General features: G+C 49.9%; 1 protein-coding gene across 1 annotated transcript in view; it reads left to right on the forward strand.

Moving 5' to 3' along the window:
• Window positions 1-15,735, forward strand: part of LOC144256059 (protein-tyrosine kinase 2-beta-like) — a 30,165-nt gene extending 14,430 nt beyond the window's left edge. The window contains 14 exon segments of the mRNA XM_077801217.1: window positions 388-488; window positions 655-744; window positions 1,547-1,602; window positions 1,604-1,752; window positions 4,119-4,185; window positions 4,860-4,876; window positions 6,006-6,108; window positions 11,048-11,191; window positions 11,334-11,369; window positions 11,605-11,629; window positions 12,941-12,987; window positions 13,566-13,701; window positions 13,895-13,977; window positions 15,520-15,735. Of these exon segments, the coding sequence (XP_077657343.1) occupies window positions 388-488; window positions 655-744; window positions 1,547-1,602; window positions 1,604-1,752; window positions 4,119-4,185; window positions 4,860-4,876; window positions 6,006-6,108; window positions 11,048-11,191; window positions 11,334-11,369; window positions 11,605-11,629; window positions 12,941-12,987; window positions 13,566-13,701; window positions 13,895-13,977; window positions 15,520-15,735 (1,270 nt within the window).
• The last annotated feature ends 6,165 nt before the right edge of the window (window positions 15,736-21,900 follow it).

Genomic DNA, 21,900 nt, shown 5'->3' on the forward strand with positions numbered 1-21,900 from the left:
GTCCTTGTGAAGCTCATGTCCTAGCATGAGCGTCAGGTAAACCCTGTCAGTGGCTGTAGGCTAAGAGAGTGGAATGATGGGCCAGGCCCCTTGGAGTACTTAAGCCTGCATGCTTTCAAGTCAGCTTTTTTAACAACGGAAGCAGACTTCTGGGAGCAGAGCTGCCTGTGAGAAGCCAACAGGCCCACTGGTTTGGGGTGAGAAGCCATGTCAGGAGCAAGGCCATCAGTACCAGTTGCTCCGCTAGGAGGCTGGAGCTCACCTCGCTGGAAGCTACCTGTATGCAACCTCTTCCTGCACTCACCTGCTGGGAACCTTTCTTCAGCTCTCCCACCTGCCCCAGGGTCCTAGGCAGTGCCTCACCCTGGTCTCCACATCCTTCTCTAGGGATATTGCTGTCAGGAACATCCTGGTGGCCTCCCCAGAGTGTGTGAAGCTGGGGGACTTTGGCCTTTCTTGATACATTGAGGATGATGAGTACTACAAGGGTGAGGGAACTTCCGGCCCCTGCTTTGTCCCTGAAACTAAAATCTCAGAAGGAGCCTACAACTGGGGAGCCCAGACCATGGGCCTCTGGACAGTAGGCTGTTTTCTGGAAAATTCTAGATCTTTTTTCCCTTAATAACGCCTGTAAACCTCTTTGCCCACCCCAAGCCTCTGTGACTCATCTCCGCATCAAATGGTTGTCCCCCGAATTCATTAATTTCCGCCACTTCACGACAGCCAGTGACATCTGGATGTTTGGTATGAGGCAATTCAGGAGAGTGTGGAAATGGGCTCAAATTTTCTGTGTGGGTAGACCAAGAGGAGAATGATCCCTGAACCCACAATACCCCATTTCACTGTGGCCACTGAGAAGTCCCAGAGTTGGGGAGGTGGTGGTAAACTCGGCCACGGACTGGCCTAGAAAATCTGGGTTCATCCTCCTGTAAAAGGCTCTGATAAGCATGGACCCCGCCAACCAGCTCCAAAGACAAATGTGGGGACACCTTGTAAGAGAGCTTCAAACACAAAACTCAGGTGTTTCATGTAAGGAGAAGCAGGGAGTGGAGAGTGCCTAGGTGGATGTGAATGGGCAACCTCACCAAACACAGCCCTTCAGCTTACCTGCCAGTTATCCCATAGCTGACTATAAACCTCATCATTGTTACCCCCATTTTCCAAATAAGGAAACTGAGGCTCAGACCAGTAAGGGGCTTGCCCATGATCATACAGGCAGCAAGGGGTGGTGCCTGCCCTACTACTGTAGCTCCTAACCTTCCCAAGAAGGATCTGGTGGTTCCAACATGGGCCACCTCCTGAACCTACAGAATCCAGCCAGCTCCATGTTGAGGGAGTCAGGGAGGGGAAGCCCTGGTTCATGTACCACAGATGTAGGTCATTGGTCCCCTGAGTGGACCACCATGGTGGGTAAGACCCCAGTGGCCATAGAGGGAGTTGCAAGATAACACAGACACTCCCTGCTAGGACCAAGTGCTAATGGCCATAGTGTCCCTGGGGTGCCCACTTCCCAGCAGGGTGCCTGACCTTCCCCCTCTCCCCTCAGCTGTGTGCATGTGGGAGATCCTGAGCTTTGGGAAGCAGCCTTTCTTATGGCTGGAAAAACAAGGATGCCAACGGGGTGCTGGAGAAAGGGGACTGGCTGCCCAAGTCTGACCTCTGTCCACCTGTCCTTTACACCCTCATAACTCGCTGCTGGGACTATGACCCCAGTGATCGGCCTCACTTCACGGAGCTCGTGTGTAGCCTCAGGTGAGCACGGGCTGGGGAGCTGCGGGGGCGATGGCTGGGTTGCCCCAGAGGCAAGCTGCTGCCGGTGGCACTGAGAGGTTTACAGCTAAGTCAGTGCACTCAGGGGCTCCTCAGGCCTATGCAGCAGGTGGCCCCATTCCCATCTGCTGTTTGGAAGAGTTCAGGTTAAAAGTCAGTGACTTGCCCAAGGCAGTGACAGGATGGCCAGGACGTGTACCCAGACCTCCCTGCTGATCATCACTGAGCCACATGACCACATGGAATGAGCTGGTCCTTCCAGCAGAGACATGATGAGCATGAGGCACTCAGTACAGAAGCAGCTCCGTCAGGGGCTGAAAGGCTGAGGCCAGGTTCACTGTCAGATACTAGTTCAGAGACAAGGTGAGCCTGGAGAGGCCTTGCTCATCAGGGCATCTCCACCCCAGCCCTGTGCCTTGCTCATGCTTTGCCTAGAAGGTATTTTCTCTATTGGAATAAAAAATGTCTGGTGCAGCCAGACATGGTGGCACACACCTGTATCCCAGCAGCTTGGGAGACTGAGGCAGGAGGAATACAAGTTCAAAGCCAGACTCAGCAACTTAGAGAGACTCTAAGAAACTTAGTGATACTCTATTTCAAAATAAAATATAAAAAGGGCTGGGGATGTTGCTCATTGGTTAAGCACCTGTTGGGTTAAATCCCTGGTACCAAAAAAAGAAAACAAAAACAAAAACAAAACAAAACAAAAACAAAACAAAACAAAAAAAGATGTCCCAGACACCTATGGTCTGCAGAGTTTGGCTGGAAAACACCTGTCTCCTGAGTGAGGTTAGGAGTCTGAGGCCTTATCTTTCTCAGTGCCAAGACACTTGTTCCCCGGTACTGGAAGGTCACAGGTAAAGGGTGTTGTATATTTCAGAGGTCCAGGAGTCCCCAGTTTGCTTGGTGGCATGCCTGTCATCAGTGCTCCCAAGGATGGTCCCCTTCATTAGGCATACTTTAGTAAGGAAGTCAGCTGACCTTCTCTGTAAAGGACCAGATAGTGAATCTTTGGGGCTTCTGTCAAGTCTGCTCATCTCTGCCTCCACAGCTTCAAAACAGTCATAGACAGTAGTGAATGAATGGGGGTAGCTGGGTTCAATAAGAATTTCAATAAGAAATTCAAAGAAATTTGAATTTCTCATAATTTTCATGTGTCATAAAATATCATTTTATTTTTATTTTTTTTCAATTATTAAAATGTGTGATAACCATTTTTAATTTGACGTCATAGAAAAATAGGTGGGAGACCATATGTGGCCTGTGACCATGGTTTGCTGACCTCTGTTTTAGGAGATCTCTTGCTTAATTGACCTTTAACAACATTAAATGTTGTTACTACTACTCATTGATATCATATAAACATGTTGGCAAATTTTAGTGAGGGCAAGAAAATTACCCCTACAAAGAGGGTCACCAAGGTGGAGGCTGGGAATGCCTAGGCAGGGGGCAGCAGGGATGACCCTGCATTTGTTTGTGGGGCAGGGTCCCCAACATAGTCTGCAAAACTTCTAGCTTAAAAAGCTTATCTGGCTGGATGTGGTATTGCACGCCTGTAATCCTCTCTGGCTGGGTGTGGTATTGCACACCTGTAATCCTCTTTGGCTGGGTATGGTATTGCACGCCTGTAATCCCCATGACTTGGGAGACTGAGGCAGGAGGATTGCAGGTTCAAGGCCTTCCTCAGAAATTAGTGAGGCTCTAAGCAACTTAGCAAGACCTGTCTCAAAATAAAAATTATTTTCCTCCTTCATTGGCTCTCCTGATTAATTCATCTGTGTTGTCCCTCACAAGGAAGATTGAAGAAGCCAGGGAGTTCCATGAGAAACCATCACACTGGGGGACAGGACTTCAACATATGAACTGAGGGGGACACAAACATTCCGTCTATAATAATGCATAATCTGGACCAAGGTCTTTTCTCATTGTTCCTCCAGCCAGGCATGTGCTGCCTTTTCCCTACGGCCCAATGCAGCTTTTATCTCCATGAAGTTTCTGTGAGTCCATGAGCCCTCAGTGATCTCCTGCTCTGAATGTGGCTATCCATGGCTGGTTTGTCAGGCCCTCCCACATACAGGGAGGCTGCACACATAGAGGTCATTAACCCCCCAATTAGCCATAGCCCAGGTGGCAGAGGCCAGCCCCTGTACCTTCGCATCTCTCAGCATGTAATTTGTGCTCAGAAGTGTATGCAAAATTATTTTAATGATAACCTTGTCCACCATTGTTTCTTCATTGTGAATAAGGCTGAGCTACATTCAACCTGATGCTCCCCTTAGTGGGCCAATCCATTCATTAATGGGAGAGATGCAACTGACACTGCTCTATATCCTTTTTTTCCAGCCCAGCTGGCTCAAGTATAGACACCCTCCACAAACCAACCTGCTCACTCCCAAGCTACAGTTCCATGTAAATGTGTAACCAGGGGGCTTGGAATGCCTAGGCCCATCCCTTGTCAGGTGTTTCTTGAAATTCCATTCCTGTGCCATTAAGAAGTAGCAGCCATCTGCTCAGATGATAAAGATAGCTGGGTTGACTCTTCTTTGTTTCTTTGTTTGGCTCTTTGATGTGAGTTTGAACTCACATCAAAAGAATAGCAACTCAGTCCTGCCAGACTGTCCTCAGCTAAGCAGACCTTCCTGCAGCCTAGTCTGTCTGTCTGCAGTGTCTGCTGCTTTGTATACCTGCTTGTAGCTCTCTCCCCATGTCCAAGACTTCCCTGGCCTCCTACCCTGAGCATAGCCTCTGAGAAGTAATCCCAAGGAAATGGGGATGGAAGATGTCTCCAGAGAATAGAGTGGACACCTGAGGCTCCCTGCAGAGGTCCTGGCCAGGACCTGGGTAGCCAGTGAAGGGAGAAGCTTTCCATCTGAGCCTTCACCACTTCTGTCACCACTAACCATGGATCTCACCAAGGCTGTAGATCCCTGACTCAGAACGCCCCTGTCCTGAGTCCTTCTCTTATGTCTGGGTAAGATGGAGCCTGGCTTCCTCTCTGTCCTTCTCTTTCATCCCCCCATCAGAGTTGCCATTCAGCACTGGCATATCTCAACCAATAGCAACAATGTCAGTTTACTGATGCTCCTTAGAGGGGGCTGTGCCCCAGGTTTGTGTATCTCCTCCCAAGGAAATGCCCCATGCCTGAGTAAGCTCAACCAAGAACCAACAGAGAAATCCCTTTTTTTAAAGAGAGAGAGAGAGAGAGAGAGAGAGAGAGAGAGAGAGAGAGAGAGAATTTTTAAATATTTTTTTTTAGTTTTCAGTGGACACAACATCTTTGTTTTTATGTGGTGCTGAGGATTGAACTCAGGCGGCACTCATGCCAGGCGAGCATGCCACCGCTTGAGCCACATCTTCAGCCCCAGATAAATCCTTTATGTGAAAATAAAATGCTTTGATTCAGAAGGTGGAAGCAATGTCCTTAAAAACTAAACATATTTAATATTAAATAGTGTTGTTATTTAAATTTTACATATAACTATATATAATTATTGGAAATTACACATACACACACACATGCACACACACACACAGTTGGCTATCCATATTCATGTGTTCTGTATCTATGGAATCAACCAACCAGGAATCAAAAATATTAACATAGGAAAAAAATCTCATCTATACTGGATATGTACAGACTTTTTTCTTGCCATTTCCCTAAAATTACTCTATGCCAGCTATTTGTATAGTACTTACATTACATTAGATTGCAAAAGCAATCTAGAGATGATTTAAAGCATACTGGGAGATATATGTACATTACATGCAAATACCATGCCAGTTTGCTCAAGGGAACTGGAGCATCTGCAGATTTGGGGTATCTACAGGGTGTCCTGGAATAAATCCCCCTTGAATATGGAAGGACAACTATGTGGGTGAGAATTTACTTATCCATGGACTAATCATATCTGTCAATTTGAAATGTGACTATGAAACATAACTGTTTGGAAAAGGGCCCGAGGGAGGAGTCATGGTCTCAATAGCAGCCTGCTTGGACCCTGTGTGTGCAGAATACCACATGGCAGATGAGAGGCCATGATGCTCCACCAGGTGTCTCCAACAGGGCCAAGGAAATGCCACACCACATTCTTCAGCAAGTCTGTGTCCCCTATGATGCTCTTGTATCACTTCTTTATGCCCCTGTTTGTAGCAGCTGATTGTCCACCCCCTTGCCTTGTCCTGTGCCTTGTGCTTCTTTGCTTCTCCTTAATAGGTCTTTGAGGGTCTGTGTGCAGCTCCCTTATGCTAACCAGCCCTATGGAGTACCCATCTCCCGTTAACTCGCTGCATACCCCACCTCTCCACTGGCACAATGACTTCAAGCACCACAGCATGCAGGTAAGAGGGCACTGCATGCTGAGTGGACTGAGGTGGCTGCTGGAGGGAGGTGGCCTGGGATACTAGGAATCCCACATCCTCAGCCTCCAGGGGTGCCCTCCATGCTTCTGTGTGCCAGTCAAGTCATTGAGGTATTCTGTGACTCTTCCCTTTGCAAATATATCAAAGTTGGAATGAAGTTAGGCTCTGCTCCAGGGGACACCAGCTGGACACCAGCTGGAACTGCCCTTGTCCACACTGGTGCTGTGGCAAATGATGTAAAATTCTCTTCCTTTTTTGAGCCCCAGAGGCAGGGTGCAGTGCAGTAGTGTGGAGGCTGGTGGGTGGAGTGCAGGAAGGCCTGGCGGTGCTGGAGAATAAAAGACCCTGGAGGTTCTGCCCCACTCTGCCATCCTGCCTGATTGCTAAATCTCTCCTCCATCAAAGGAAAGGCTTCCTGGCAGCTGTTTCTACTGCTGCTGCTTTTGTAAAGGTGTTGCTGGATTGGAAGGAGCTTAGGGGGTATTGTGGTTACAGGCTCATAAACTGCTAGAGAGGGGGCTAAGCCACCTCCCCAGTGATCACTATGTCATCAGTGACTGTGAGACACTGAGTGCTTTGTGGAATATCTGTTGATTGTCAGATCTTATGTAGCAAAACCATCTTTGCTTGAAAGCAGATGCTCACTTGCCACCAATCATCTCCTTTAATGCAATGACTTCTTGCCATTTGTTGCTGTGAAATCTTGACATATTTTATCAAACTGGGTTACAAAACAGGCTAAACTCATTATTTGAGCTCTAACTTGTATATATGTCTGATTTTTTGGCTCAAGATATATGTCTCTAAAAATTTGGGGGCAAGGGAATATATGTTTATCATAACAGATTTGGAAATGTTGGGCAAGTATGTTGACATATATCTGTACTGTTATTCTTTATTTAGTAAAAATTTGAATGCCCATGGTAGCTTCAAATTCCAGGCAGTGAGATCTGTTGTGAAATAAATTTTACCCAACCTACCTCATTTTCTCTCTCACATTAATTTAAACAATTTCTGTCTTTTCATATGCATAACAATAATAAAACTATGCTTCTAAGCATGTACTATAATTTAGGCAGTATTCAGTTTCTCTACCCTTCTGCCCTCGACTCTTTATCCATAATTACTTAAGTTTTAGGGAGCTTTATTTTAAAAATTGTGCTTTTAGAAAGAAGCTGTTTTGTATATGTGAGGGGCTGTGTGGCCTTTGTCTAAGCCCTGCTCCACTGGGAGGATTTTGTTCCATTCCATAAAGACAGACTGTGCCTCAGGAGAAAAAGACCTTTTGTGTCAGAGGTTTAGAAGTAATTGCCAACAAAAAAAATCTGCCTGAAAGAACATAATGAGCACTTCTTTAATCAAACAAAAAAAGATTAAAAATATAGATCAGAAACACTGAGAAAATTCTCCCCCAGGCGAAGCGCTGACAAGGTCCCCTGCAAGGCATTTGGAAATATTAAAGGAACACTCAGAGATGGTAACAACAGTTTTCCTCCTGACTAGCCCCATGGCCTGGCTCATCTGGGAGCCTGTGGGATGCGGCAGAGTCAGGATGGCAGCATCTCCTTCCCGGAGCCTTCGAAAGTCAGTACTGAAGTTCCACAGGCCACAGTGCGCCTGTGCACTTGCAGGCGCTGTCCAGGGTGCTGAAGGAGGAACACGTGGTTTTGCTTTCAAGGAGCTTACAGTCAGTCAGAAGGAGCAGGTCAAGTGCAGGCTCATGGGTAATGTGAGCCATAAAGTTGTGGCACCCACTAAGCAGGTGTTCAGAGTGGAGAGTGACTCCTGCCTGCTGCTGGCTTTCAGCTGGGCCCTGAAGGATGGAGAAAACTTGGACTGGAAGAAACTGGAATGTAGGGATGGAAGAGGCAGGGTCAAGTGGGGTGGTGTTTGAGCAGGAAAGGGTATATATGGAGGGGGGGCATGAGGCTGGCAGGTGTCGTGGCTCATGAACATCATTTTAAAAGACAAATGGAGTGTTAACTGTCCATGACCTGGGAAGAATACCTAGAGTGTATTTCAGAAAAAAACAGCCTAGAGATTCAAGGTTGTAAAGGCTCTCATTTTTTTCCTTTGGTCCTACTATGAAATTGAAAGACTCGTTCTGTTGAGACTTCTAATATTGGTTCGTTAAAGTTTTTGCTAAGATTAAGCTTGTAACACACAAAGCATGAAAGTGGTGGCATTTGTAAAATTATACAGTATTTTCTGGACTCCAGTAACTGATATTTTCTGCATTGAATCTTTCTCAGTCTGTGTATTTTTTTTTCTTACACCTAGATATTCTTATCTCTGTATATAGAACCTCAGGCACTTAGTTCCTTTTTATCACTATTTGTCAATAGCCTGGGGCAGCCATACCATTGTGTTTACAGGTATTGACACTTAACCAAGGGTATTTGTGGCCTCAATATTTGTTCATTTTGGAGTATCAGATCTAGGCTTCAATTGCTTAATGAGTACTTATTTCTTTTTGTGTGGCTATAACAAAATACCTGAGGCTGGATACTTTATAGAGAAGAGGGGTTTGGTTTAGCTCATAGTTTCAGAGATCCAAGAATAAGACACTGACCTGTGCTTAGCTGTGGTGAAAGCCTTCTGGCTACATCACAGTCTGATGGATGGCATCACAGTGGGAGCACATATAGGAAGGAGAGCTCACATGGCAATACAGAAAACAAGATCCCAAGAGGGATACATTTTTCATAGCAGTCCCCTCTCTCAAGAATTAATGCACTCCTTCCACACCTGGCCCACTCCCATGAGAAAGCATTAAACCATTTGTAAGAGTGGCACCCTTGCAGCCTAATTATGTCCCACCTGGCCCCATTTCTTTTGGAGGTTCCAACACCTTGGTACTGCCACATGGAACCCAGCCTCCATCCAGCACATGAACCTCTGGGGGGCAAACAATGCCCAAACCATAGCACTCTGTCTCTGTGAAGTAGATCATATATTCAGCAATCTCAGGGCTGTAAAATACCCTTACATTCTGAAATCTGTTTTCTTTTAAAAAGGTCTAGCTCAGTGATCCTCATCTGAGATGTTTTGCTTCTTTGGGGACACTTAGCAATGTCTGGAGTCAGGTTTGTCCCAGTGGGGAGGGCTGCAGGTACCTAGAGGGTGGAGGCCAGAGGCTGCTTTGCATCCTACAAGGAAATTTCCTTGAAATAAAGGATTGATTGTCTGGCCCCAACACTGGCCTAACTGTTGTTTAATGATCCCCATGAGAAAAGGAACATCTCCTATTTTAAAATTACTATTCTCCCAGCACCCAGTTCTATGTGTGCTTCATAGTATTGCTTAATGGTTACATACTGAATAGATCATTGAATAAGGAATATTTTAGCAAAAAAGCTAACTTGCAGGGAAGGTATTATTAGAAATCAAGATTGGTAACTGAAGCTAAATGAACTCTAGGTAAACTGTCCCAATACAGCTGTTTTTAGACTATACTGTAATATTCAAGTTTATTTTATAGGGTGTACTGGGAAAACTATTTTGAGACGTTTGGCAGGGATTATAGCTTTCTAAAAGTACATAGTTTTTCTAGAATTTCTTTACATGATTTGTGTGTGCACTGGCCACTTTGAAGGAAAGGAACTGTTTTAGTTCATTTTGTGCTGCTGTAAGAGGACACTGGAGACTGGGTGATGTATGATGAACAGAGATCGATCTCTTACAGTTCTGGAGGCTAGGAAGTCCAGCACCAAGGGCCACAGCTGGTGAGGGTTCTCTTGCTGTGTCATAGCTTGGCAGAGGCATCACCCATGTGATGAAAAACAGTATGGGAAAATAAGGGAAGGAGGCCTAACTCGTGATTCTGTCAGTCTCCCCTCCTGTGCTAACTAGCCCACCCCTGCGTTGGTGGCACTGACCCATTCATGAAGGCAGAGCCCTAGTGGTCTAGTGGTCTCTTAAAGTCCCCACCTCCCACGCTGTTGTGCAGGAGATTAAACAACCAACACGTGAACTCTGAGGACCATGTTCAGACTATAGCAGGAGCCGGAGTGCCTGTGGGCTTCCTTGTCATGGCTGAGTCCTGTCACTGGCAAAGGCTCCCTGGGGAGTACTCAAAAGGATGCCCCTGTCACTCTCCCTCCATCCCAGATGCTAAGGGGATCACTCTACAGCAGGGGGAAAGCAGAGTAGTTGGAGGGACTAAATAGATAATTACACAATTGAACCATAAAAAGAAGGAGGGAAAATAGGAAAACACCCGCACTTTCCATTCAGCAGCTTGGTCTGTAGGTCCACAGTCCCACAGGTGAGTGAAAACAGGGTGAGGGTAATAAAGCTGTGGAGAGGAAGCACTTGCCTTGAGATCTGCAGAGCTTTGCTTCTTTAAATGAAAAACAGTATGGGAAAATAAGGGAAGGAGGCCTAACTCCTTGCCTCGTAGCTCCTGCACTTCTGGCCTTTGGTTAGATAATCCTGGCGGCTATCTTAACAAAGCTGAGTGGGACTACATTCCAGAGAGCTGGAGGCTGCACCTGTGTCCCATGAAGCTTCCAGGACTGCCACATGGCACTTAGATGAAGAAAAAAAAAACCCAAAGGTTTTCCAGAGGCTGGCTTTGCATTTCTAAATCTATTAAATGACAGCAACATTACCAATGCCAACCGAGAAAATATAATGTTAAAATGTCATTGACAATTCACGTCGCAGCTTGAGTACGGTGCATGTTTAGCAGTGTGTGCTGGGGTTCATCATTCCTGCTGCCACCAGGGCCGTGTGTGAGGCCGACACCTGATAATAACAGTCTGCATATAGGGTTGCCGGGCTAAGAACAAGCTAGAAAAAAGTGGCTGCAAGGCCGAGGCTTGTGGCTCCCCTGAGGCTCTTCTGGGGACCGTCCCTCCTCCAAGCCTGGGTTGGGGCTCATTGCATCTCTCATTTCTCTCTGCTGTCCTCCAAGGAGGAGGTCTTAATCTCACCAGGCAGCAGAGAAGAGGCCCAGCAGCTGTGGGAGGCTGAGAAGATCAAGATGCGGCAGATCCTGGACAAGCAGCAGAAGCAGATGCTGGAAGATTCCCAGTGGCTGAGGCAGGAGAAGTTCTTGGTGAACCTGCGTGGAGCCCGGGAGGGGTTTCCCTTCTCTCCCCGTGCCCTCTTTGCCTCCCACTAACTGGGACAAACGCATGCTGTGCATTCTGGTGTTCAGTTCCAGAACCCTAAGTTGTTGCCTTTGGTCTCCTCTGCAGGACTCTATGGTTTACATGAACGATAAATCCCCATTGGTAAGTCACCTGGAGAGGCCTCTTTTTAGAGCCATGGCCTGGAAAGGCCTTGTTGCCCCAGGAATCACCAGTCCCTGGGCTTGCCTGTCTCCTCCTTGGGGCTGCCCATCTTGGGACCCTCCCACCCCATGGCCATAGTCTCTAATCACACTGTGGAGCAGGGTAAGGGAGGGGGGACAGTGGGTGGTCCCCAGAGCTGTAGAAGTGACTGTTCTCTTCTCTTCTTTCCTTGTAGACCCCAGAGAAGGAAGCTGGCTACAGTGAGTGTTCCTACCCTTCCTTGGGGAGTCCCCACCTGGGTCTCTGTGGTACCCCATCTTTGTTTACTGCCTGTACAGGGGGCAGCAGAGTATGTCTTCAATGTTAAGAACCATCTATTTGCCTTGTTTTTAATGTGGCATGTGCAAAAGTGGTCAGCTTAGAGTGGAGAGCTGCTCCCTGCTCTGACCACCTCCTTTGTCCTCTTCTCGGTCCATCTCCTGCCTGCCTTTATTTGGCAGAGTGGGTGATTCTCGCCTTTCCACTCCTCACTCTGGTGGAGGAAGGTTAAGTAGTTCCACCCAGCTCCCCCACTTCTTAGGTCTTCTCCAAGCCCAAGGGATGAAAGAGACCAAGCCTAGGAGATCTCTCCAGAAGCTTGTGCTGAAGTCAGGGAAAGGAGAGGGAGGAGCTGATGATAATGATAAGAAGAGCAAGGACAAAGGACACAAAGAACTTAACACAAGCCAGGCACCAGCCCAAGTCACAGGTATTAACTCATTTGTATTGTAGCAACTCAGAGACAGGCAGTGTGTCTCCATTTTACAAAGGATGCAACTGAGACACCGGCTGGTTGATAACTTGCCCAGTGACACCCAGCTGCTAATTAGCATGGCTCAGGGGTGAGCCTAGGCTCTCTGGTTTCAGGTGACTTCAGAGCTAACCCTCTTATTCTGCAGATGAAAATTGAGACTGGGGGAATACAGATGTGCTGTCTTGGATGGCAGGGCTCTTTGGTGGCGGAGGTGTGAGCAGAACCAGGTGTTCTGATTTCAATCCTGTGCTTTCCCTTCCAGCAGCTGCGCAGGGCCTGTGTATGTCTTTGTTCATCAGAGTGGGCGTGAATAGCAAGACTCTACTGGTATTTCATTTACTTGAGCCCCAAATGCTCAAGGAAAATCATTATAGCATCCTCACAAATCTACTCATGAGCAGCTAATAAACCAGGGTGGGGGCTCCACGGACCCCCATTGCCTGTAGAGAGTGAGGCTTCTTTTTCATGGTTGGCCAAGGCCAGAGTGTTGCTATCCCTCTGGCCTGTGTCCATCAAGTGGGAAGCATGCCAGAGCTGGAACTCCCATGAGGTCACCCCATCTCTGCTGTGACTTGGATTTTTTTTTCTTTCTATAGAAAACCACAGAGGCCAGCATGCTCTTCCCCTGCCATCTTCCTGGGATTGGGGCCTAATACCCCCCGGAGTCTCCTGATAATGGAGGAGAGGGCTTTGCTTGATCATCAGTGGGTATGAAGGCAAAGGCCAGCTGCTGAGACCCCACTACCCACTTACTCACTCACTGTCCTTCCCGTTGCAGCAGAGTTCACAGGGCCCCCACAGAAGCCCCCACGATTGGGGGCACAGGTAGGTGTTGGCTCCCCCAAGGCTGGATATGAATTGGAGTGGGGATTCCCAGGACTGAATACTATGGTCTTTAAAGACAAGCACCTTGCCTCAGGCTACCTCAGCTGGTACATGTAGAAGCAGGGGTAGAGCCAGGTTCCTGTCCCCACTGCCTGACCCAGAGGAAAACTCATACGTGCAGCCCTGGGGGAGGACAAGTGACCCCTTTCTCTTTTGAGCCACCCTTAAGCTTTTGGCACTCCCCACCCCGTCCTTGCAGTAGCCTGGGTGGCCACTGGTATTCTTTGCTCTAGAACAGTGGTTGCCCATTAGAATCACCTAACGGGCACTGACCAACATGGACCCCAAGTCTAGGTGATGGTTCCATGGGTCTGCTGAGGCCATCATCAGAACGTGATTAGGCTCCCTGGCTGGACAGCCATTGTCCTGGAGGAAGAAGGGAGGGATACATGCCCAGGAAAGGTCACTATTGCTCCACAAAAGAGTCCTTCCTGGTGGGCTGGTGGCTGAGTTGCCTACCCACGAAAGAACAGCAGTGGTAGCAGGGTCCTCAAGCCCCCTCAGATTCTTGTCCTTAGTCCATCCAGTCCACAGCCAACCTGGACCAGACTGATGACCTGGTGTACCTCAATGTCATGGAGCTGGTGCAGGCAGTGCTGGATCTCAAGAATGAGCTCTGCCAGCTGCCCCTTGAGGCCTACGTGGTGGTGGTGAAGGTGAGAGTCCAGGCAGAAAGGACCAGAGGAGGTGGGGCTGTCATCCCTGAAGAAGGGGGTGGTGTCTCCACCCACGGTCAAAGGGAAGTTGGTTCCTGGAACCCCCAAGAAGTGCTCTGGCCAAAGAAAACAGGGCTTTCTGAAAAAGAAAACAGCAGGTGGTAACAGCTGCCCTGCCCCTTCCTCCCCTCAAGATGTGGGGCTGACCCTGAGGAAGCTCATTGGGAATGTGGATGATCTCTTGCCCTCCTTGCCATCATCTTTGAGGACAGAGGTAGGTGTCCTATCCTAGATAGTGTTGAATCTGTCCCTTCTTCCCTGTACCTCCACCTGTTCCTAGTTGCATTTCTAGCAGACGCCCCTGAGCCACCTGGGTAGCCCCATTTCTGTCCATCAGGAGACTGCACAGCATGTCTGGGCAGCAACAATCAGAGGGCTGAGAGGCCCCCAGGAGCTTGGCCAGCTTCTGGGGTGAATTTCCGATTGGGTCTCAGATTGCCATGAATTCTCATTTAATGTGGATGTGCAAGAGGGCACGCCTGCCTCCTCTCCCGACCTTTTATCCTTTATCTACTAACTGGACCAAGGTCAAGGTTAATGTCTCATTGAAATCCTGTCAATGAAGCCCTGGGAATCCCGGTGTCCTGCTGACACAGCCCTGTGGTGGCCACCAGGGACCTAGCCTGATCCCTGGGACCTGTGAACGCATTATCTTACAAGGCTAAAGGGGGTTGGGGGATGTGATCAGTGTGAGGCTCTTGAGAGGGGGAGATTATGTGGATTACCCGAGTGGGCCTGTGTCCTTATTAATGGGCAGCGGGAGGAAGGTCAGAGAAGGGCTGTGATGACAGAAACCAAAGTCAGAGGGACACTGCTGCTGGAAGGTGCAGCTTCAACGCAGGGAAAGGCAGGGAACACCCTGCCCACATCTAGAAGGAATGCAGTCCAGTCTGCACCCTGGGGTTAGCCCCATTGGGCCCGCTCAGAAGTCTGACCTGCAGAACTGTAAAGGAATGACCTGTGCTGCTCAGAGCTGCTAGGTTTATGGTCATTTGTTACTGCAGCTGTAAGAAGCTGATCCAGGGCCAATGGACATTTGTTGATTGTCCATCTGGAAACCAAATGTGGACCTCCAATGGAGCCCTGGGATCCTCTGCCTCTCACGGTCAGCCATCTGCCACATGATCCATGTGGCATGTGGCCCATCCCATCACCACCCTAACCATCTGCCTGCTCAAGGCAAGACTGAGCAGGGATACTTGGGACATTTCTAAACCTGCTTCTGGGTGGCAGCAGTAGCCCACAGAGGCACCCCATCTAGGCAGGTACCATCAGAGGGCTGAGGTAGCCACCAGGGACCTAGACAGCTTTAGGGCAAATTTCCTGAGGAGAGGTCAGGTGTGATGTGATAGCTCCGTATCCTAGGGATGACCATGTACTCACTCACTCATTCAACAAACATCTCTTGTGTTTCATGTGCTCAGTGTGTTAGGCTCTGGGCATGTGGTGGTTAAAAAAAATCCCAGATCTCATGATTTGATGGTAGACAGTTACAAAATGGCACAGGGACGTGGACCCTGACCGTTCACCTGAATGCTGGTGGTGTGAAGGGTTGTTGCGACTGGATGGCATATGGGGTGGGGTCAGGCCATGCTCACACATGATTGGCTAGGGGTTGGCATGCCCACTACAATCTGTATGGGGGCTGGATTCAGCCAGGCCTAGACCCACCTTGTCCCCAGGGACTTCTGACTACCTCAGCCTATACCCTTCCCCATGGTCAAGCACCTCTCCTCTCTGTGTGCTTTCCCTACAGATTGAGGGGACCCAGAAGCTGCTCAACAAGGACCTGGCAGACCTCATCAACAAAATATGTCTGGCGCAGCAGAATGCCGTGACCTCCCTGAGTGAGGAGTGCAAGCGACAGATGCTCACGGCCTCCCACACTCTGGCCATTGACGCCAAGAACCTGCTGGATGCCATGGACCAGGCCAAGGTCCTGGCCAATCTGGCCCAGCTGCCTGCAGAGTGACCTAGGGTGGGGGCAACATGCCTGAGTCTTCCACTCCCACCATTCATGCACCTCCCCTGCCTTGCCTTTGGTCACATGGTCTTCTCAGGGAAGGCCTGGGGGAGGGGTCCTTCCCTCACCACATTGCATGACCCCCTCCCCGCCCCACCCCAGACTGTGCTGTTCTGGCTGCAGCTGGATGGAGGGGACTCTGGATATGGACACAGGGTGGGTGTGACACACATAGTTCAGAGGTCACTGTCGCTGCAAGCTACCCTTCCCACCCCAGCCTGAGTGCTAGAGGCTCATTGGGGTCACAGTAGTGTCCCTAGCAGCCAAAACGGCTTATGCATGGACATGGCGGTCCCATATGGGAGCCAAGCTATTTCTTCTCCTTCCTCTTCAGCCCTCGGGGATCCTCTGATGCACAGAGGGGCCAGGGAAGGGCTTTATTGGGGGGGGGGTCAGGAGGCTTGTAAGATGGGGGATGGGCTGGCTTTCTTGTACAGTGTATATTCAAATTTATTTAATGTGAGTTTGGTCTGGACTGACAGCTGGGTTCCCTCCTGATGGGGAATCTGGAACACAGTCCAAGAACAAACTGATTGGGAATTCTGGCACAGGACACTGTGTTGTTATCACACCAAGTATCAGGGGAAGGAGCAGAAAGACAGTGGTCAGGACTGGACTTTGGACCACAATCTGCTCTCTCCCTGGCAACCTCCTCTCCTTTTTCCTTTACCTTCCCTGCCTTTTCTTACTGCTCCTCTTCTCCCCCCACCCCCTTTTCTCATCTGATCCCTTCCTTTCTCAAGTGTTTGTGTTGAGCCTTCTTTTACCTTCTTTCTATCAGATTTGTGGTTGAATTAAACTCGTACCATTTGCTTTGTGGTTTGTTGGACTGTGGTGTTGGTTTGATGTGCCCTTTGTGGGAGGAGGCTGGCCATGAACCACAGCCAGGCAAGAGATGGGTGGCGTTCTTTTGGGTGCAGATCAAGGGCTGATTGACGCTGGGCCATGGCCAAGGAAAGCACCTGGCAGTGGGACAGGTGTGCTCCAGCCCTTTGACCCAACTGGTCAGTAGGGTACCTGACTCAGGGGCTGCTTTCCAGGAGGGACCTAGGGCAGTTTCATCCATGTGGCATCTCTTTCAGCTGCACCCAGACCACTTGGGCTCTGGGGGGTCACACAGCTAAAGGAGCAGCAGACTTGGCTTTATTTAACCACTTTACTCACATGCCAGATGGATGGACAGGAAACATGAACAACACAGATCTCCATGCTGTCCCTGCAGCAGGAGATCACCTCTGGGAGCCTCAGTTAGGCAGAGAGACAGGGGGTGGAGGGGCGGGGGCTACAGAATCAGGAGGAATGAGGCCAGAGGGCCATGGAGTTGTGGAGTGGTCTCAGGAGAGAATTGAGGAGCAGGGCTGGGCCAGAGTCACAGGTAGGTAGGTCTTTCCAGATGTGTGAAGGAGTGTTGTGTGCTGAGGAGGAGGAGGTTCAGAAGTACAGGACCCCAAGATGGAGGGGAGTCAGCAGTTTGCCCTACTCTGCTTCTTGCCTGGGGCTCCACACTCTCTGGACAGCTTGGTGTACACCTCTTGTGGCTAATGAGGTCCTGCTTCAGGGGCTGGACAGAGCTCAGGAGAGGCTTGACCCACCAGGCTCCGCATTCCTCAGAGCAAGAACAATCTGCACAGAATGCCCAGAGCAGGTCAGATATGGTGAGGCTCTGGGGAGGACAGGAACGACAGGTTGGAGGGACACCCCAAGGGCACTGGCATCACCCAGCAGGCGTGGAGCCCAAAATGTTCAGTGTTTCCCCTCCACCACACACAACATAGAGTGCCGGTGCCCCTCACCCTTTGCTGTGCTAGGTCCTAGGGAGAGGAGAAACTAAAGGGTCCCTGGCTGGGAGGAGTTCAGAACTGAAGGAGTTTGAAGCAGAGATCCCCAACTCCAGAGAGGTGTGCTGACCACAGACTACAGGGACCAGGGCACTGTGGAAGAACAGCCAGGGATGGCCTTCCCGGTTTTTTCACTGCAGGTTCATGGGCACACAGCACCCACAGCAGCAGCTCTCAGTTCTGGCTACCTCTTTACAAGGAAGAGGGAGGCATGATACCTCAGGGAAGCCCAGGGGGTGCTGAAGGTGCTTTGGATGGAGGGAAAGGCCTCGCTTCATTGCCCCCCCACACACACTTGCTCCCTAAAGCAACCTGCTTTAGAAAATGGTTTTAGACAATTATAACACCTTCTTTTAAATTTGAACTTCTTAACTTCTCAAACATACTAATAAAAATATAGATTTCTATTTCTCCTATCAAAAAGTATCTTAATTCATTGATTTTTGCCCACTGGGATTCTCTATAGACTCCTCCCCCTTCCCCCCGCCCCACCCTCCAGCTTCTGTTAGCTTCTAGTTGTTAGGGTGAGATTGATCCTTTGGGTCTTGAATCCAAGGCAAGTATAAGAAAACATGATCAAAGAAAAAACATACCCAGTGAGTTTGTTCTTCAAAGGTGCTACTATAGGATGCCACTTACCTGGTCAGACAATTTTGCCATCCTCTAAAATTTCAACTCTTAGGTATTTTTAGAGAGCCTGAACCACATTTTCCAAAGGATACTCAGAGTTGGCAAATCTGTCCCACTATCACCGTGCTACAAATGAATACATCTTCAGTGCCCAGTAAATGTTGGTGTGTAGGAGGGAGAGAACAGAATGGAAGGAATAAAAGAATACAGAGGAGGGTGTTCTCTGCTAAGCATTAAGAGGGAAGTGATGAAGCCCTCCAAGTCCCCTTTACCGTCCCTACTGGTGGTCTTCTCAGGGCTCCATGGCTTCCTACTTGTTGTAAAGGACAATGTCAGGGATACAGATCATCTCTGAAGGGACCCGGAGGGAGGTGATGTTGCCAAAATCAGCGACGTTCCAGCGCAGCTTGTAGTAGCTCCACTCCTGTCCTGGGGAGGGGTTCCATCACTGCAATGCCAGGGAGGGGCCTCTGTAAACCTAGGCTGAGCTAGGGATTCAGGAGCCCCCAGAGCCCCACCCAGCCCCACAGAACAGAGAGGCTGAAATGCTAGGAAAGGGCTCTGACCAAGGAAGCAGGCACACCCTCCCAGATAAACACCCTCCTCGCTTTGCCCCCACTTCAGTAGCTAACTCCCAGGCAGGTGGTGTCCTCAGCCATACCCCTGGTCCTCTCTTGCCTCCCTGGCTGGCTCCAGTGAGGCACTGCAGGATCTGAGCTGAAGTCACCTTTCAGCACATCACAGTTTACAGAGGTGGTTAGATTCTCCATCCAGGAAGAGGTTCCAGGGACAGCCGGCCAGGGCATGCCGAGCAGGTGGAAGTGAGGACCACAGAGGGGAAAAGCCACCTGTCAGAAGCATGAGGCTGAGGCTCGGAGCTATTTGTGACCTCCAGACTGTATTTCAGAGAACTCTCTACCCAGGGGCCGGCCCAGGAGGGAGCAAGAGTTGCTCTGGAATTCACTCCTGCTCACCCCAAATCATGTCCAAGTGAACCTATGTTTCTCTCCCCCGATCAGTTCTTATTCTCTCTCCATTCCATCCATCATGTTTTCAGTTCCAACCAACATTTTGGGGAACCCACATCAAGTTGGGGCATATTACTGTCCTTGGGCATGTGGTAGTAGGTTGAATCACATTCATTTTACAGATGAGGAAAATGAGGCTCAGAGAAGCTGAATAACATGCTCAGCATCTCAGGGTAGCCAGAGGTGGTGACGGATTGATGGCCCAGGTCCCACAGCAGTGTATGTCCTCACCTCCCGCCCAGCCCCTGGCCCAGGTGACCAGACCATGGGGACCAGCTGCAGTGACCTAAGTTCTAGGCCTACCCCAACTACACACACAGTACCTTCCTTCCTCTGGTCGCCAGTTAGCATATCTGTAAAGATGAGCCTCCTGATGCTCCAACAGCTCTGGGATGAACAGTATCCACTCAGAGCCTCTGGACCAAGGTCTAATTTAGATAAGTAGCTGAAACACCACACCCCAACATCATCTGGGGCCCCCTGGGGGACAGGAATTACAGAAAGGGCACTGAAGGGCCAGGAACCCATTCAAAGGACTCAAACAGAGATGCCAATCAACATTCTGGTGGGTGTGGCTCTCTGCATGTTTACCTCCGCCCAGGGACAGTCAGGTACTGGTGTGGCAGGGCACCAACTCCTCTTTTTCAAATTCTACTGCCACCTCCATGTCAGAGGCCTTCAGAGCAGCAGAACAAAGCAGGAGGTGTAAGAAGGGAGGGAACACACTGGGGTTCTCATGAGACCTGAGCTCTAATGAGTCTGCCCTAGGAGTGGCCCATCCAGGAAGGCCACATGCTCTTTGGCTGTCCTTCCACTGAGAGGTGGGGTCTATGGCCCCTCCCTGAATCTAGCTGGACTGCTGTACTTCCCTGACCTACAGAATATGGCAAGATGGATGCTGAGCCCATTCAGGCCATCAGAGACCAGCAAGTTCTGCTTCTGTCTGGGGAACCTCTTTCTGGGAGCCCTGAGCCACAGTTGGGAATCTGTCTTCCCTCCTGGAGACACTACAGGGAAAGACCTCAAGAGGTCCTTGGCAGGGCCAGGAGGTCAGCCAGGCCCACCCTTTCAGAACTTTCCAAACACTCCTGCTGTGAATAAAGTTTGTCTTTAACCCTTCAGCACGGGACAGCCACCAGCCAGATGCTCCCAAGTAGTCACCATGCAAAGCAGAGGAAACACTCAAACTCCTGACCATGAAACTGATATACAAAGCATCCAAGTGGCTTTAGTTGGTGAGCTTCGGGTTTGTCAGGCAACACAAACAGGGATATTGAGCGTTCTTTGGTAGAAGGAGCAGAGCCAGGCACACCTGGGTACCCCCTTTACTGGCCCAGCTGCACCCTACTTCTCATTTTCCTCAGCTGTAAAATGGGCAGAATGAGACCTACTGGGGTTTTGTTGACAATGCAGCCTGTCCCCAAGCAGCAAGGACTATGAAATGTCCATTTCTAACAAAGGCATCTCTCGCTCTCTGGTGACATGTCCAGGGAGTGGACTCAGAGCCTGGCCATGCAAGCATAGTCCTCTGGAGAGGCCTTGCAACCAGATGACCCAAGTGGCAGGTATTCACCAACCTTGAATGCAGCAGCTTGCCCCTGTCAGGGAAAGGTACAGGGAGGGGTGGGGCGGGGCCCAGCGATGACTGTCCCCTCCCAGCTGGGAGAATCCTCACCTGCCTCAGCCAGACATTGGTGGTCATCATTTGCTTCTTCTTGTCCTGGCCGGTAAGAGGGAGAGGGCAACAGAATCCAGAGCACAGGATGAGTGAGAGGGGCTGCCGGGACCCCCACCCACAGGAAGAGCCTCTGTGTGGCACCCAAGCCCAGTGTCCCTCCCAACACTCCCCTGGACTCAGATTCTTCAGGGTCACACAAGAAACCCCCCTGCTGACCTCTGCTGCCCCAGAAGGGGATCTGGGCCAGAGAGGGGAAGGGGCTGTGGCAGCCCAGGAGGAACAGGCTGAGGTCCCCACTGTAATGGAGATGGGCTGGGGGGCTGGGATGGCAGGGGGGACCTTGGGGAAGAGTCTGGGGTCTGTAGGCTGATTCTGAGGGGCCCGGGATTGGGAGACAGGCCCACCACATCAATGGGCTGGGTAATGGACAGTCCAAAGCCCACGATCACCACATCTGAGGTGTTGGGCACCAGCCGTGCCTAGCGGTTATAGCCCCTGAAGAGGTATTTGAAGAGGCGGTCCTCAGCCTGGGTATGGGGGCTTATCTGAGCCAATGCTGTGGAATGGGAGAGAAGAGGAGGGGTCTCCAGAAGCCAAGGAGGCAGCGGGCATCTGGCTTCCCATCAAAGAAGAGGCCGCCATCTGTGTGAGCTACAGCTTGCTCATCTGTCAAGTGGGATGTGAATTCAGATCCCACTTCAAACCCTGTGGAGGACTCACTATGATAATGTTCATCAGAGCTGTGCACAGCCCCGTGGCCACAGTGCACTAGTTCATGTTGGTCATCAGTACTGGACGTCAGTACCTGTGTGATATTAGATAACAAAGCCAGAGTGCTGTAGTAGGGAGGGGGGAGATCCAGCCCAGGTCCCGGTTAAGCTGCAGGGAGGGGACTTGCCCCATGACAGCAAGCCTGGTGGTGAGCAGCTTTAATTCCACC

Source organism: Urocitellus parryii, chromosome 7, assembly GCF_045843805.1.
Source record: "Urocitellus parryii isolate mUroPar1 chromosome 7, mUroPar1.hap1, whole genome shotgun sequence".
Taxonomy (NCBI): Eukaryota; Metazoa; Chordata; class Mammalia; order Rodentia; family Sciuridae; genus Urocitellus; species Urocitellus parryii.